General features: G+C 36.4%; 1 protein-coding gene across 1 annotated transcript in view; it reads left to right on the top strand.

Moving 5' to 3' along the window:
* The window catches only part of THSD7B (thrombospondin type 1 domain containing 7B), a 747617-nt gene extending 729237 nt beyond the window's left edge, over window positions 1–18380 (top strand). The window contains exons 24-27 of the mRNA XM_059702510.1: window positions 197–279; window positions 1460–1652; window positions 4852–4939; window positions 17219–18380. Of these exons, the coding sequence (XP_059558493.1) occupies window positions 197–279; window positions 1460–1652; window positions 4852–4939; window positions 17219–17300 (446 nt within the window). The 3' untranslated portion in view covers window positions 17301–18380. The remainder of the gene's footprint in view (window positions 1–196; window positions 280–1459; window positions 1653–4851; window positions 4940–17218) is intronic.
* The last annotated feature ends 399 nt before the right edge of the window (window positions 18381–18779 follow it).

Here is an 18779-nt window from a genome sequence, read left to right as displayed (position 1 = left end):
CTTCTGTGAGCAGGGCCTCCCATCTCTATCCATCCATCCCGGAGTAATCAATAAAGTAAGACTGGGCCACATGTCAGCAAACGGATTTAAAAAATAATACTACTACTGTTACAAAGTGGCCAGTGCCAGAGAGAGAAAAACTGGTTTTTAATGTTTATCATAGAAAAATCTGCAAATGATGGGATTTCTTTTGTAGGAGGCTGCTCCCCTCAGGCACGGCCGGCGGCGATTCGACAGTGCAGTCCAGCCTGCAGAAAACCTTTCTCCTACTGCACTCAGGTGAGTCCTCGCAGGAGACGCCCACTGGGGCTTTAACTGCTGTGTTACACACATGCAGCTGGATGCCTTCCAGTCACTTGAGCAAGCAGCAGCTCCATGTGCCCACGATACCATCTAGAGGCATTTGCTGGAGTAGTCACAGTGATTAAGGAACTCTTTGCCGGCAGTCTTTTTCTATAAACCTGCCTATAGGGAAATCTGTTTTTCAGGTATCTAATTTATATTAGCTCTATTTACCAATAATTGTTCTCCATTGATTTATTTCTTGATTCTTACCCTTTCATCTACCTACATTATTTTGGAAGTTATTATAAATGCATGTTTGTATGTGCTCAATGTTAAATTGATTACACTATAAATAGTATAGTGTAAATTTTTAGTTCATTTTAAATAAGTTAAATGCCTATGAATAGAACATATATGTGTACATGTTCATACACACACACACATATATGAACGTGTATATATATTTTAAAGCAGAAATCATTCTCCCATCTACCACTGCTCAGGAATTATGGAAAAATGTGCCGTGCACATATACTTTTTAAAGTTATGTCATGTTCCTGAAACAGGTTTCTTCTCACACACATGTGCCTTTGTGTTTTTCTCCCCTTGGGCTGCCCTCCTTGAGGGCAGAGCCAAGCCTATAAGCAGGGAGGTAGTTCAGACCAGTTATTGATCAAGGGTAGCAGGTGAGAGAGACATTCGGCAGCTGGGGCAGCAACAGAGCTCAAGGAGCACATAACTCCAAGAAGATATGCACATAATTCCTATTGCTTTGCTTCTCAGTATCAAGGACAGGTTGAAGAGAGTGGGCAGGAATCTAAACAGCTGGGGATGGGGGAAGAGTTGAGGATATTTTGATTAAATGCCTTAAACATCTCCACAAGAGAGAAAAGGGTGTGGTTAATACCCTCCCCTGACAAATAATTGTGATTTTATATTTGCAAGGTGTCAGAATTGTAAACCACTAGAAGAAAGCTGATGATTTATTTAAGGGTTGACTTTGGAATTCAGAAAGATGCATTATTGGATTTTCATCTCTTTGGCAAGACTGTTGCTGAAAAACACACACACAGAAATTGCCATGACATATGGAAATATCAACTGATTTCAACACTTGTTATTTTTTGTCTACACAACTCAACGAGTAATCATAAAAATATCATTTCTGCTGTAGGGCGGAGTCTGTGGTTGTGAGAAGGGTTATACGGAGATAATGAGATCAAATGGTTTTCTGGATTACTGCATGAAAGTCCCTGGCTCAGAGGATAGAAAAGCTCATGTGAAAAACCTTGCTGGGAAGAACAGACCTGTGAATTCGAAAATACATGATATTTTTAAAGGATGGTCTATTCAGCCCCTTGATCCAGGTACATTTCAGTTATGTGTTAAGAAATATAAGTTTTCTTATGGGAGATTAGGGTTTATATTGTGACCAATATTCATGACTGAAAGAATGGAGGAAAAGGCAATATGGTCTCATGCAAGGTTTCCCAAATTGGAACAGTGGATGGATAATGCACAATCTCTTTTAAATTAAAAATTTTCATAGATTGTTGAGGATAAGTCTGCCAACTTCAGTCTAAGATAATGAAATAACCAAAATATTAACCTTGAAAAATATTTTTTTCATTATAAACTATCTCTGCAATAGTATATGCTTCTACAACTGTGAATTTGTGTATATAATTTAAATTAAAATCAAAAGGTGGAATATATTCTCCAGAACATGCAAATACCTTAGGAAATGTCCAAGGACCTTATCTGGTTTGGGCAACATTGAGAAGCAAAGGCAGTGGTCAAAGGCAGACAGACCTTGTTGCTGTCATGGCTCAGAATGTGCCTGTTTTGAGTATAATGTCTTCTCCTCTATGGACCTGTTTCCTCATTGCTGAGATCCATCTAGACTAGAGGCACCTGCCCTGTAGGACTGTTGTGGGTAGTAGCACAGTGTCAGGCCTGCAGGGCTCAGGAATCGGTGGTTACTAAGAACAGGAATGAAAAGTTATTAGATGCTTCCATGTACCCTGTGGGTCTGTGCTTACTATATTGCATGAATCTTCTCATTCTGTTCTTGTAATCTAATGAGATGCTATTATTCACATTTTAGAGATTCGGAGTCTAAAACTGCCCACACAAATTAATTTTACCAAAGTCACACCACTAGGAAGTGACAGCCAGGTTTGAAAGGCAGGTCCTTCAGGCCTTTACATAGCACTGGTCTCTGCTTCCCACCTTGTAAAGTGAACAGAAAATGAACGCAGGATACTCTGCCTACCACACATGCCTCTTCTAAGAAACAAAATGGTGCTAATGACTGAGCAAAGTGGCATAGCTGATGGGGCAGGGAGAAGAAAAAAAACAGACAAAGCTCAGGCAAAATATACCCTGGCTGCTTTCCTTCCAGACTCTAGGCCGTTGCTGGACCAAAGTGCCTTAATGATGTGCTTAAATGAAGCAAAAACCAGAGCCCAGCCCCACCAACCCCTAGATCTGGTGGGAGAAACAAGATGTATATTCCTCAACCAATTTTTAAGGATGACTACAATATCTTAACTCAATTTTGATTCCCCTTGATGTCTGGGCATTCCATATGTGTGTGTGTTTTAAATCTTATTCACATTGTGACTAAGTTCTTTGAAGGATACGTGAAATGAAAGGTAGCCATATTCAACTGTTGTTTGCAGACCATATTTCAGAAGAGAATAAGGGTGAGGTTCTAGGGCAATGAGTCTTCAAATCCACAAGTAAGGTCCTTAACCTTTGAGGAATCAAATGAAAGCATCAATGAGATAGATGCAAATACACATGTGTGTCTATGTGTATGTATATAAGCATATATGAAATATATATTTAGTTTTGAAAAAGAGGTCTTCATGATGAGAATATATTGGATCAACCTCTAGGAGGGCATCTGGCAATTCAGATCATGCATTGTGACTGAAAATTTCTTTCCTAGCAACTAACTCATCATACAAATATATATACTTATACCAAATAAGTATGTAAATGCTACCCATTACACGATTGCTTGTTATATAGCAAATGAGTGGAAACAACATAAATATGTGTAAATAGGATAAATGAGAAAAAATAATACAATTATGCAATATGTCAGATATATTAAGAATGAAATAGGTTTATGAAATAGTGAAAATATGTGCAAATCAAAAGGGAATGACATATATATATGTCTTTTTAAAAAAATGTGTTTGTGTATACATATGCTTGCATATGTAGAAACAACTTTGAAATGATTCCCAAGGAAACTGGTAACAGTGATAGCGCTTGGGTCGGAAACTGAGAGAGAGGGGCAGGAAGACTTATTTTTCACTATACATCTTTTAATAGTTTGAAATTTGGCCCTATCCATTATGTTATTATAAAAATTATATTAATTCCTTTTTAAGGAATATGCTTTTAAAGGCCATGGACCACATACCTCTGCACTGGGGATTTAAAAGTATTGGATTCTCCTAATACTTCAACTCCCTTAGGCTTAGGGGCAGTAAGATTAAAGGAGCATTCTCACTCAGGGAAGGCTTTTGTAAATTGTCATTGTAAAAAACTCAGACTGGGGGATTTCATCATTAGTGTTTCAAAGAGATCAGAATCAAAGGTTTGTAAAAAGATTTTCAGCCATATAAAAATAGCATTAATACATTGAAACCTCATCCTGAAACCAGATTGATGCTTGGAAGTGTCAAAAATTACTGTAGATGGTCATAATATAATTGAACATATTATGATTTTATTCTAAAGAAGTATTTTCAACAAATTTTTATTGTTTTTTATCCTACGGAAACATTTGGAATTAGATGTTAAAGTATTTTTTAAACCTGCAGTTAATTACATTCATCTAATATAACAACCCCGTCTGTGTGTGAATATCTTTCAGAAAGGAATACAGTTCCTTTGCCAGCCCAATTCTGACTTTAGTTAACTCTATGCTCACATAAAATTTTAGAGTTCCAGATACAAGTCAAATATCTATTATACATAGAAAAACATGCATACAATCAAGTCAGAGTTATCTCTTAGTAAAATGAGATAGAGTTCCAATGATCAGACTATTTGGTTAATCTATTTTCCTTTAACTTTAGCAAATAATCAAATCCAAAACAATGCTTATATGTACACATATGGCTATAATTTTATAATAATTTGGTAAATAGATTAGCTTGCTTGGTCATGATGTTTTTGTTCACTCAACATTATTCAGGAAGCAAAGTCACCAAAAATAGGCATAGTAATTCTCTTTGCATGCAGATTGTTTCTTAATAAATAGACTATTTTCTTGGTCTATTTATGTAGTCAAGATGTATTACATGTATAAAACAATACACACATGAAAATAAATTCAAAAATAGTTTACTAGTTGTTAGATTTTTATGAAGTAATGATTGCCAGTGTTTCTTTGGCACTGTGAAATTTTTGATAGATGATCTAACATTTGATAGGTGTCACAATTGGGTGTTTCTGTTTATGACTTGTGCAAGACTCAGAAATTCAGATAAGAAATAAAAATATTGTATGCTAAGCTTGTTATTTTATCTCTATTTTAAACAGATGGCCGAGTAAAAATCTGGGTTTATGGTGTTTCAGGTGGTGGTTTTCTTATCATGATTTTCCTAGTATTTACTTCCTACCTTGTTTGGTAAGTACTAATTACTAGTTTATACGGGTAGCACGTTATACTAAGAGGAAAAATGTCAGGATCATTTACCCGACAAAATAATCATCAACAGTAAAATTGAGTGGGAGACCATTATCTTTATTATTCTCATTTGAAATAACGTTCTTATTTTAATTTTTATCAGTAGCTTCCAGCTTGGCAGCTGTTTTCACTGGCATCTCCCGCCATTCCAAGGGACTGATACTCGGGTTCCAGCCCCAGAGATTTCTTATTTTAATTAGTCTTATGTGTGGCCAGGTCATCTAGATCTTTTAAAGTATCTCAAGTAATTCTAATATGCAACCAAAGCTGAAAACCATTACTCTAAATAATTCTAGTTCTTAAAATTTTATATTAAAAAAAACAACTTCGGATGGAACTTTCTAATTTCAAAGGGAGGCTTATGCTTCCATGGTTTACTCCTTATATCCCATTCATCTGGAATGACTTGCCATGCCTCCCTGCTGTGACATTTACCCCTCACTGGTATCGGAGTTATTTGTATAAGCATCTTCCTCCTCTGCCAAACCCTCAAGGACTTTGTGGGAAGGAGGAGAAGAGTTATAATTACTATACTTTATTGACATATTTTTCAGAGCACAAGTTTGATAAATGTGTATTGAACAAAGGAATAAGTGGATGAATAAATGAGTAGCTAAGTAATGTATTGCTCACTAATTTTAGAGACAAATGTCAGGGAAAAATGACTAATATTTATATGTCAAACGAAGTACTTTAAAGAGATTGCCTCGGTCAGTCCTCACAATAACCTAATGAGATGTTGCTATCATCGTCCCCATTTTAAAGAGAGTAAATGATCCCCAGGAAAGTCAACTCATACAGCTGAGGTCATCAGCCTGGTAAAATCTACTCTGGCTTTGCCCAACCCCAGAGCATATGCTCTGTCCAGTCTCCGTAGTTTCTTTTCCTTAAGTAATCCTAAAATGTCTTTAGACAGAAAGCAGTATTTACTGCTTTCACTTATTTTAGAGCTTCTTGATTTCTAAGTAAATTAAGGTACAGGCCTGGGAAAAGATCTAATTGATATCAAAACCCATAGCATATGCCCTTACCGATGAGTTGCCTAAAGAATTCAAGCGTATAATTCTATTAAATAGCTTGCAAAAGAGTTAGAGGAGAACAGTTTTGAGGATTTTATATTTTCTTCCCAAAATAAAAGGCTTAAAACAAAACAACTGCTATAATATGCCAGGTCTTTAGGTGTGTACTTTAGACGACAGCAATTTATAATACATTTTGGAAATGCTTTTGAGAAAATACAGAAAAATAGTCTTCTTAAGAACCACTTTATTCAGAAACTACTGTGTATCTCTACCATTAGTGTTTGAAGTTTTTGAAATATTGCCGATGTTCCACCTCCCCTGGCAATAAAGATCTATGAAGTAATTAATGGGGATGGCCACTAGGTGAGTTTGTAGTTAATCCAGACATAGTACCTGGAAGTTACTCCAGATAATGACATCCATTCCGCCTTGTTCAGAATAACTCGGTAAATGGGCTTTTACTCTGCTGAACTTTGAGAGCGGTGCCCCCACTTCCAGAGGGTCGGCCTAAACAACAGACAGTTGCCGGCTTTCATCAAACTATTTCATCTCCACTGGCCTGAGGATGAGTCCTTGTGGCTTAAATTCAACTGTGCTGAGAACTGCTAGCAGCTTGCCTGTCAGTTTATAATGAGCTCACTTTTCTGGCTGAATGGCTTTATATTTTGCTAAGATGCAAATGACTGTGGAAGAGGTCACTTTAAAATGTGTCAGTCAATGATCTCTTACAGCCAGGTTGCATGATGGATTACTAGTAGAGATGACTGGTGGTGGCCTATGTGGCAGCATTTCTGAGTCCTAATTTATGGTGGGTGAGGTGATCATAGCTTTTCTGATAACAAAATTGAGGTGAGATATGTATAAAAATAAAATGCACTTTTAATGAATATAGGGAACAAGAACTCTAAAGCAGCAGTTCTCAACCTGTGGCTCACCACCCCTTTGGGGGTCGAACGACCCTTTCACAGGGGTCACCTAAGACCATTGGAAAACACATATATAATTACATATTGTGTTTGTGATTAATCACTATGCTTTAATTATGTTCAATTTGTAACAATGAAAATACATCCTGCATATCAGATATTTACATTACAATTCATAACAGTAGCAAAATTACAGTTATGAAGTAGAAACAAAAATAATTTTATGGTTGGGGGTCACCACGACATGAGGAACTGTATTAAAGGGTTGTGGCATTAGGAAGGTTGAGAACCACTGCTCTAAAGAAAAGTCTCCTGGGGAAGTTGGGTCAAGATGGCAGAGTAGGTAAATACTGTGCTCACATCACCCATGACCACACCAAAATTGCAACTAAATTATAGAAGAGCCATCACTGGGAATCATCTGCAGTCTAGCTGAACAGAAGGCCTGTAACTGAAAATATAAAGAAGCCACATTGAGACTGGCCTGAACCTCTTTCAGTGGATTTTCCACACAATCAGGCTGTCTCAGCTTCTGCTGCTGACTTTCCTAAAATCTCTCAAAGGTCCAAACAAGCTACAGCTAGCCTTGGCATGCAGTGCACTTCTTGTGAAGCTGACTTAGTACTACTCTAGTGGCAGCCTGCCTTTGTTCACAGTATGGCACCTCCAAACCCAGCACAGGTGGTGACCAACTGCAGATCACTTTGTAGCTGCTCCCACATGGCCCCAGGGTGGGCACATGCCAGGGCTGATCTTGGCCTGCCTCCAGGAAGGGCAGAACCAACACCCCTCATGTCCAGCTTCAGAGCACCATGCAACCAGCTCCAAAAATGACACACCCAAGTATAAACTCAGCAGGCATCAGTACCCTGCTATAGCAAATCCATCTCCAAGGGGTTATCCTCTAACAAAAAGGACAGCTTGTCCACTGTCATCTTAGCCAGCCCTCGCAGCTAGTCAGCATGAGAGTCAATCCCACCCACTGTTATGTTAACAGTAATCAAGGCTCAACTACAGCAGGAGAATACACACAAGGGACAACTCTGGAACCCCTGGCTCAGGTAATCAGGGAGAATGTGCTGCTGGCATCCACAGGACACCTACTACATAAGGCCACTCTGTGGAGACTGGGAGATGTAGCAGATCTACCCAAAATATAGAAACAAACAGGGAGGCAGCCAAAATGAGGAGACAAATAAACATGTCCCAAATTAAAGAGGAGAGTAAAACTCCAGAAAAAAAACACAAAGCAACAAACAAAACAAACAAAAAACAACAGCACACTAAATGTGAAGGAGTCAAGCAATCTACCAGAAACATAACTCAAAAAACTGGGTGTAAGTATGATCAATTAACTTAAGGAAAGAATAAGAAACCTCAAATGGAAACTTCAACAAAGAGAGAAAAACTATGAAAAACCAGTCTGGAATGAAAAATACAATAACTGAAATGAAGAATACCTTAGACTCACAGTGGTTCTCAACCTTCTGGCCCTTTAACACTAGAAAGACTGAAACTTAGTATATACCTATATTGCCCAAAAGCAGTCAAAATGACTGCATTGTGAAAGAATAATATCGGAGCACTCTTCACTTATGTTCCTTAGCTTTTCCAATAACTCACTTCTATTCGACATTTCTTTCATGAATTTAGGGCGCAAAAGAAATAAAATAAACAACTTATTAGAACAAGTATCACTGCATAAAGATTCGAATAACAAGTACTAGTTTAGCTTATTGAGCAACTGCAACTTATCAAGTCTCGACAATTTATCATGTACTTGTATGTTATCATGTTACGGTAATCGAAAAAAAAATGAAAACTGTTATTTCAATACAGACCCGAACTGGTTATATAAGAAATTTACTCAATTCAATAATAAGAGTCATTTGATTATTTAAAATTTCCCAAGCAGTCAAAATGACTGCTTTTGGGCAATATAGCTATAATATATATATATATATATATATATATATATATATATATATATATATATATATATACCGGAAATGAAGGATGAAGGAGGGGGGAGGTAACTACAATTATTAATAAACGCATTTATATGTTGTACAAAAAGTCACAAAATTCTAAGACACTGTGTCCTTATATACATAATTGTTTTTCTAATTGAAATTAAAAAGCAGTCAAAATGACTTCCTTGGGCAATCTAGTGTTAAATACAGTTCCTCATGTTGTGACCCAACCATAAAATTATTTGCTTTGCTACTTCATAACTGTAATGTTGCTACTGTTATAAATTGTAATGTAAATATCTGATATGCAGGATGGTCTTAGGCGGCCCCTGTGAAAGGGTTGTTCGACCACCAAGGGGGTCGCAACCCACAGGTTGAGAACAGCTGCCTTAGAGGGAGTGAACAACAGATTACATGAAGCAGATTAAATCAATGATTTGGAAGACAAGGCAGCATAAAAAACCAAATCAGAACAGCAAAAATAAAAGAGAAGTTTTAAAAATTAAGGTAGTTGAAAGGACCTCTGGGATACCATCAAAAGTACCAAAATTTGCATCATGGGGTACCAGAAAGAGAAGAAAGAGAGCAAGGGATTGAAAACCTATTTGAAGATCTAATGACTGGAAACCTTAACCTGGCAAAGCAAACATACTTACAAGTCCAGGAAGCAAGACAGTGTCAAACATGATGGACCCAGAAGCCCACACCAAGACACATAATTAAAATGCCAACACTAAAGACCAAGGAAAACTTAAAAGCAGCAAGAGATAAACATCAGTCGTGTGCAAGGGAACTCCCATAAGAATATCTGCTGATTTCCCAACAGAAACTTTGCAGGCCCCAAAGGATCGTCATAAAATATTCAGCGATGAAAGGCAAAGACCTAGAACCAAGGTCACTCTACCCAGCAAGGCTCTCATTTAGAGTTGAAGGAGAGATGAAGAGCTTACCAGAAAAGTAAAAGCCAAAGGAGTCCATCACCACTAAACCAGTATTGCAAGAAATGATAAAGGGACTTCTTTAAGAAAATAAAAGATAAAAAATATGAGTAAAAAACTAGGAAAGAAAACAATTTCACTTAAAAAGCAAATAATAAAAGCAGTAGATCAACTAACTATAATGCTAAAACAAAGATTAAAGGCAAAAGTAGAAAAACTATGTAAATTTACAATAATAAATGAATAGACAAATGAAAACACACATCCAAGAAGTAAAAAAAATCATGATGAAAACAAAAGTGTAGGGGGTGAGTAAAACTTGTAGTGACTTTAAAATAGACATCTATAAATATATGTTGGTGTAAATGAGGCACATGGTAACAACAAACTAAAATTTACAAATGATTCACAAGAAAGAAGTCCAAACACAACACTTGGGAAGTCATGAACATACAAAAGAAGAGAGCATGAGAATAAGAATGAGAAGCAAGAGGAAAGAACTACAGAAAACAGTAAGATGGGGATAACCACATATCTATCAATAATCACTTTAAATGTATTCAATGCTCTAATCAAAAGAATGGGGAGCTCAATGGATAAAGAACAGGACCCATACATAGACTGCCTACAAGAGACCCATTTCAGATTAAAAATAAAAACCACACAAACTGAAAGTAAAAAGGTGAAAAAAGTTATTTCATGCAAATGGAAATTTTATGAAAGCTATCAGACTAAATAAACTTCATCTCCTGCTACAGTCTTACTTTTAAAGGACACTTTATAATAATAAAGGCATCGATCCAACAAAAGGATATAACTCTTATGAATATCTATGCACCTAATTATATAAAGCAAATAATGACATACATAGAGAAATCAACAGTAATAATGTAACAGTAGGAAACTTTAATACTCCATTGATATCAATGGATAGATCTTCCAGACAGAAAATAAACAAGGAAACAGTGGCTTTACTTAACTGATATTTTTAGGACATGTCACCCCAAAGCAGGAGAATATACATTCATTTCAAGTGTACCTGGAACATTTTCCAGGGAAGACCACATACTCAGATGCACACAAAAAGTCACAATACATTTATGAAGATTAAATTCATATCATTGTAATCAGAAACAGTTTGATATCAAATTTAAAATCTAGTAATAGAAATAAACTAAAACCAACACATGGAGGCTAAATAATATGCTAGGAAACACTGAATGAGTTAACAATGAGATTACAGAAGAAATCAAAAGATAACTCATGGCAAATGAAAATGAAGACATGAGGACCCCAAATCTATGGGACATAGTCAAAACAGTTCTGAGAGGAAAATACAAGAAAAATCTCAAACAATCTCATTGAACACCTAAAGGAACTAGAAAAGGAAAAACTAACAAATCTAAAATGAGTAGTTGAAGGAAATAATAAAGATAAGAGTGGAAATAAACAAAATGAAGCCTTAAAACAATTTAAAAGATCAATGAAGCCAAGAGCTGATTCTTTGAAAAGATTTTTTAAAAATCAATAAACTCATCAAGAAAAAGAGAGTCTAAATAAATAAAATCACAGAGTAGCAGTAACAAGAAATACAAATTATTATAAGAAAATATTGTGAACAATAATATGCCAACAAGTTGGACGACTTACAAGAAATAGATACACTGCTAGCAATATACAATCTTTCAAGGTTGAATCAGGAAGAAACAGAAAATCAGAAGTAACAACTACTAACAAAATCAAATCAGTAATAAAAGAAAAACTACCAACAGAGTCTTGTATCAGGTGGCTTTACAGGCGAATTTTACTGAACATTCAAAGAATTAATACCTATAATTATCAAACTAGTCCAAAAACTGAAGAGGAAGGAAGGCTCCCAAGCTCATTTTATGAGGCCAGCATCACACTGCTATCAAAACCAGACAAAAACATTAAAATATCAGCAAACCAAATTCAATAATATATAAAAAAGATCATATACCATGATCAACTGGATTACTATGATGCACGGTTGATTAAATATCTACAAATCAGCTAACATGATACACTGCATAATTAAAATGAAGGATAAAAATATCAATAGCTTCAGAAAAAAATGATAAAATCCAGCATCAATTTAAGATAAAAACTCTCAGCAAAGTGGGAATAGAAGAAACATAATTCAACATAAAGACCATATATGCTAAACCCATAGCTAACATCATGCTCAACAGAAAAAAATGAAAACCTTTTCTCTGAGATCAGGAACAAGATGCCTACTCTCAGCATTATTCATAAACACACTATTGGAAGCCTAGCCACCACAATCAGACAAGGAAATGAATAAATAAAACTGTCATTATTTTCAGATGACAAAATAATATATAGAAAGAACCCTAAAGATTCCACCAAAAATTATTAGAACTAATAAATCAATTCAGTAGCATTTCAGGATACAAAAATAATATTCAGAAATAGGTTAAATTTTTATACACCAATAATGAACTGTCAGAAAGAAAATTTAAGAAAATAATTCCATTCACAATAGCATCAAAAAGAATAAAATATCAAGAAATAAATTTAAGGAAGTAAAAGACCTATACTTAGAGAACTATAAAACATTGGAGAAAAAAAGTGAAGTGGATACAATTCAATGGAAGCATATATATTCCATTCATGGGTAAGAAGAATTATCATTAAGTTGTACAGCCCAAAGCAATCTACAGATTCAATACAATCGCTAATATCAAAGATATTTTTCACAGAACTATAACAAATAATCCTAAAATATATATGAGCCACTAAAACTCCAAATAGCCAAAGCAATCTTGAGAAAGAACGAAGTTGGAGGTATCGTACTTGCTGATGTCAAACTATTTTACAAGACTATAATAATCAAAACAGCATGGTAATGGCATAGATTACAGATACATAGGTCAGTGGAACAGAATACAGAGCCCCCAAATAAACTGACACCTATATGGCCCACCAATCTATGACAAAGGAGGTAAGAACATACAATGGGGTTAAGACATTCCTTTCAGTAAAGGTGTTTGGAAAACTGTACAGATACATGCAAAAAAATGAAGCTATCCTAATATATATATGAATAAACTTAAAAGAAAATACAGGCAGTAAACTCTTTGATATAACTTTTAGTAATACCTTTTTGGATATGTCTTCTCAGGCAAGGGACACAAAGAAAAAAAACAAATGGAACTACATCAAATAAAAATGTTTTTGCACAGCAAAGGAAACCATCAACAAAACAAAAAGAAAATGTACCAAATGGGGGGAGATATTCACCAATGATATCTCCGATAAGGGGTTAATACCCAAAATGTTTAAGGAAGTCACACAACTTCATACAAAAATAAAATTTAATGAAAAGATGTGCAGAAGACCTGAATAAACATTTTTTACAAAAAGAACAAACAGATGTCCAATCCTATATAATAAAACCCTAATATGCAAATCGACTGAACAGCCAAACAACTGGTCGCTATGACACGCACTGACCACCAGGGAGAAAATGCTCAATGCAAGAGCTGCCTTCTGGTGGTCAGTGCACTCCCACAGGGGGAGCCGCTCAGCCAGAAGCTGGGCTCACAGCTGATGAGTGCAGCGGCAGTGGCGGGAGCCTCTCCTGCTTCCGTGGCAGCACTAAGGACTCTGGGGAGTGGGCCTAAGCCGGCAGGTAGACATCCCCTGAGGGGTTCCGGACTGCAAAAGGGTGCAGGCTGGGCTGAGGGACCCCCACACCCAGTGCACGAATGTTGTGCACCCGGCCTCTAGTATACATATGAAAAGATACTCAATGTCACTAATCATCAAGGAAGGGCAAATTAACACCACAATGAGATATGTCCTTAAACCTGTCAGAATGGCTATAGTCACTAAATCAACAAACAACTGTTGGCGAGTTTGTAAATTTGTGTGGGCACTGTGGAAAACAGTATGGAATTTCCTCAAAAAATTAAAAATGGAACAACCTTTTGACCCAGAAATCCCACTTCTGGGAACATATCCAGAGAAACCAAAAAAATAGATTCAAAAAGACATATGCACTCCTATGTTCATTGCAGCATTATTTACAATAACCAAGATATGAAAGCAACCCAAGTGTCCATTGATAGATGAATGGATAAAGATGATGTGATATATATATATATATATTTTTTTTTTTTTACTCAGCCATACAAAAAAATACAATCTTGCCATTTGTGACAACATGCATGACCTAGAAGGTAATATGGTTAGTGAAATAATTCAGACAAAGACAAACATATTTCACTTATATATGGAATCCAAAAGACAAAAATAAACATGCAAGTAAAATAGAAAAAAAAAGTCATAGATACACAGAACAAATTCAAGGTTGCTAGATGGGTTGGTGATAAAGTTGAAAGGATTAGGAAGTGTAAATTGGCAGTTATAAAAAATAGTCACAGGGACATAAAATACAGCCTGGGGAATATAATCAACAGTATTGTAATAACTGTATATGGTGTGACATGGATACTAGAGTTATCGGGTGGTCAAGTTGTAAGTTATGTAAATATCCAAGCACTACAGTGTACACCCAGAACTGATATAATATTGTGTGTCAACTGCAATCGAAACAAAAAGTGAAAGGCCTCCTGTTTACTGGCTTTGCAGAGGGCACCCTGCCACGCAGCTTCTCCTCTCAGCATGCTTTTGACTAGCCCAGCTCTGCAAAGCCACAGCTGCCCAACAAAGTGCCACCATATTCAATGTTTGCCACCATCTGAGAACTTCTAAACTATAAAAAAAAATTTAGGTCTCACACATTCATAATTATTATTTTAGTATCTGACAATGGAGAGAGTACAAAATATGAAAAATTCATCATATAATGAGACCATCACAATGATTCCCAATAAACCTCACAGCCCACAAAAATCCAAGGCTTATGTATTAGGAGCCCCCCTCCCCTTTTTCCTTCTAGAGGTAGACACAGTGTTTGTAATTCTTTACATGAAAACTGCTATTAAAATATCTGTGTAATATTTAGAGTGGAATTTTCCAGGGCCAGCTCACCATAACTGGACCATATTAGCTGTCTCCAAGGAAATGTTACTATCTCTTCCCCAGTCCCTAGAACTCAGCAATTCCATTTCACTTTGCCTAATTACATTTAGCAAATGCCACCTAAGACTGGATTGCCAGAAATTCTCTGAAAGCACTTATATTTCTTCTCCCTCCCTTCCCCTGCTCTGGAAAAAAAAAATAGGTGAGAGAGAGGACCCCTACTGTCATTTCAGATGAATGTCCAGGTATTCTTTCTGACATTAAGATAACCCCCAGGGTGGTATACAAGCTGTCACTTCCAAGTTGTCCTAAACTCTTATTTGAGTATTTTCTTAGTCCCTTTAAATGTTTCAGATTTGAGTACTGAGGACCCAGTTTCAGTCTGGGTCCATTTTCCATACGAGAGCCTGACTCAACAATGTGACTAGAGCAACTGGAATATATGTATCCTTTAATATACTATTAATATAAAGTCAAATTGAATGTTTCTTGTCTAATTATGCAATAAATACCTTTTGGAGAAGTGGAAAATACATGGGAAGCAGGAAATTGGAGGCTGAGAATTCTAAAGCATGTTTCTGCCTTTCAACTTCCCTGGTTGGCAACTGTTTGCTTCCCTCTCAGGGTTGTCCTGGGATTTATTGAGAGAGTTTATGTAAAATGTGTAGCTGTCCATTGAGCACCCATTCCCTGGCAGCTGTAAGGGTGGGGGCCCTGATAGGATTTCTGATTTCTTGTAATAGTTTATTTAATCATTTTAATTTATCTCTTTAGCTCCTATAAGTTGCTTTATGTCCCAAACCGTAAAATAAAATGTTTTTCTCCTTAAATTAGAACTTGAGCATTTTAAACTAGGACATTCTCCTGACAACCATTTTAATTTTATCAAACTTTTTTTAACTGTGGTAAAGTTCATATCATAAAATGCACTGTTTTAAGCATTAAAAGAAAGAAGCCAGATGAAAAAGTCCACATTTAGTATAATTCTATTTATGTGAAATATCCTCCATAGACAAATTCACTGAGGCAGGAACTTGGTAGGTGGTTGCTGGGCAGGATGGGGAGAGACTGCTTAGTAGGTGCAGAGTTTCCCTTTAAGGTGATAAAAATGTGCCCGGACCAGATAGGGGTGATGGTTACAGGGCATGGTGAATGTACTAAATGTTACAGAACTGTATACATTAACATGTTTGTTTTTAATTTAAATTCACTCAGAATATAAAAATTCACTCTTATAGATACACACAAAAAAGTTGTTTCTACCAGATGCCTAAGTATGGCATGTGTAGAGAGCGAATGTGCTGAAGAGGGTAGATGCACAGGTCTGGGTGTTAGTCTTACTTAGAATCCAGGCTCTGCCACTCACTCAGTGACTGGGGAGAGGGTCAATACCCTCTCTCATCCTTCTCTGTAAAGTAGCCATTATTCTAGTGCCTCCCTGTCAGGGTTGTTCAGGGATTTATTGAGATATTTTATGTGAAATGTCCATCAAAGAGCTTAGCACTAACTATGCATTTATTTAATTATTAAGAGATGTCACTATAATTTGGAGACAGGGAGTGAGATGGCTCCCTGCTAATGAGGACAACCCAAAAGACAGCTGGGCTCTAGAGGCAGGGCAAAGCAAAGGCACCGAGGAAGAAGGAATCAGGATGGTAGGGCAGTGTGTGGCGTAATTCAAACTATAAATGTTCATAAACACGGAGATTCACCCATACTAACAATCAAAGAGTGTATGGGAGGCTGTTGGGCATAACTATGTGAGTTGGGAATGGTACCAATTACAGCTTCTCTCTGTGTGAGAGGAACAGCAGCTCTGGCGAAGCTGGTGGCCTTAGGTAAAACACACCAGGTGAGGATGGCTTTCCATGGTGCAGACTCCTCTTAATTTTCCTGCCATGCTCAGGTGACTTGGCAGCTAAATGTCAAGTTTCAGGCCAGAGCAGAAGAGTGTTTACTTAAAAACAAGACCAGGGTAAGGCCCCAGATTCTGGCTACTCCAGCAGCTTAGGATGTTAAACATCTGCAACATGAAGGTTGCAATAGCTTAGGAATTAGTGAGCCGCAGATGTTCACATTACTGTGTATAAAAAGGCACAAGAAAGTAGCCCTCTACCAAGTTCACTGTTTCCACTAAACTATTTCTAAGATTTTGAAAGCATGAGGCTTCTCCTAAAAATAGCATTAAAGTAGACAAGAAAACCCCAAGTCCAGAGAAAATAATATTTTGTCATTGAACTGATTGAATTCCTAAACCTCACAATTGTCTTTGGCAGATGAAACAGCTCTGTGAACTTTCTTTATCTCAGGAATTCTTTTCCCTTTGCAGCAAGAAGCCAAAACCACATCAAAGCACACCTCCCCAACAGAAGCCTCTGACCTTCGCCTACGATGGAGACTTAGACATGTAACCTGAAAAGGAGATCCAAATGTAGACATCGACTGCCTTAACTGCTTTCTCTTTTGTAGCTCTCAGACTTCTCAGTTTTTTGAGGAATCTCACAGTGTGATATATTAGGCAGAATGCAAATACTGCAAAAGTAATATTGCCTCAACTTCATTTGGATATGGAGTCAAGGATTATTCAGTCTGCCATTTTGATTTCAAGTTGTTTGTGGGTGTGTTTAATTTTTTTTATTTTCTCAAGGGACCTGAAAATCCTTCTCTTCCCTTTTGGAAAAGGGAGGAAGAAAATGTGATGGAATTCCCACAGACTTGAGTAATCTTTATCTTCTGCAGCATGATGACAATCCAGAGGAAAGTCCAATCAAGACATTTACTATAAATGGCGAGTTTGACACTGCATTGTTACGCACTATATTAGTGCAAATCTTTATTCTTTCCATATTTCAACACTGAGTTTTCTAGAGTTTACATTAGTTCAGAGACCTTCAAATTGCATTGACTATTTTCATGAACACAGAGGGAATGGGCTGCCATTTCAGAAATTCTCTGAGTTTTTACCTTTGAATATTGTATTTGTTTTGTAGCCAGGGGATGATGGCACTTCATGGGTTGCATCTATTGAAAGAAATGGCGTGTGCATAATTGACGAACTAGATGAAAGCTGGGTGGTTTCTCAATGAAATGTGTATTGAGTGTGATGGTGTACAAATGAACTAGGTGGTCATACTGGAGAATGAGGTAGATTATTTGATTACTAAAACTGCATTTTAACAAAACTTAGCAACGTAGATATAGAATTAATCACACAGTTGTAATTCAGTTTAATGATGACAAACTCTGCTTTTGTAATTTCAATTTTCTTATCTGAATATTTATAAATTTCTTTTGAAGTTAATTATCTGACCTCATTTAATATACATCAAACACCAATCCTGTTTATAGCAAGTCTTGCTTTTATAAGGTTTCAATAATATCTAAAACACATTAAAAGCTGAAACCATTTTATGACGATAATTGTTTGTAATAGTAGATGTTGAAAGTAAGAAGGTGCCATCTTGTGGTATTGACTTGTATTTATAACAAATAAAGTGCTCAAGAGACTGAGAAGTTGACTCTTCTAGATTTATTCATTCCTAAAGTGCCCTTATTTTGAAAAACACACCTTTAATAACACTTTCCCTGTTTCATTGTTTTAGAGGTTGAAAGCTGAAATCACAGAGAAAAGGAATTTTACCCCACATTCTCAGCTCTATCTAGCAAACTGCAAAATTGAGTAAAACACAATTACACAGAAATAGCTTTTAAGATATATTTAAAGTTCAGTCAATATTAGAACAAACAACTATAATAAGGCAAATGCTGACATGTAAGTGACCTGAGAGACCTCAGAAAATGGGAATGTTAGAGAAGTGATACAATGAGCAAGATAGAGAATGTTTGCAATATGGCTTCTGTTAACCATGTAACACTTCAATGCTTCCAAC

Source organism: Myotis daubentonii, chromosome 7, assembly GCF_963259705.1.
Source record: "Myotis daubentonii chromosome 7, mMyoDau2.1, whole genome shotgun sequence".
NCBI lineage: Eukaryota > Metazoa > Chordata > Mammalia > Chiroptera > Vespertilionidae > Myotis > Myotis daubentonii.
Note: the sequence above shows the minus strand (reverse complement) of the source record. Positions and strands in the feature narration are given on the sequence as shown.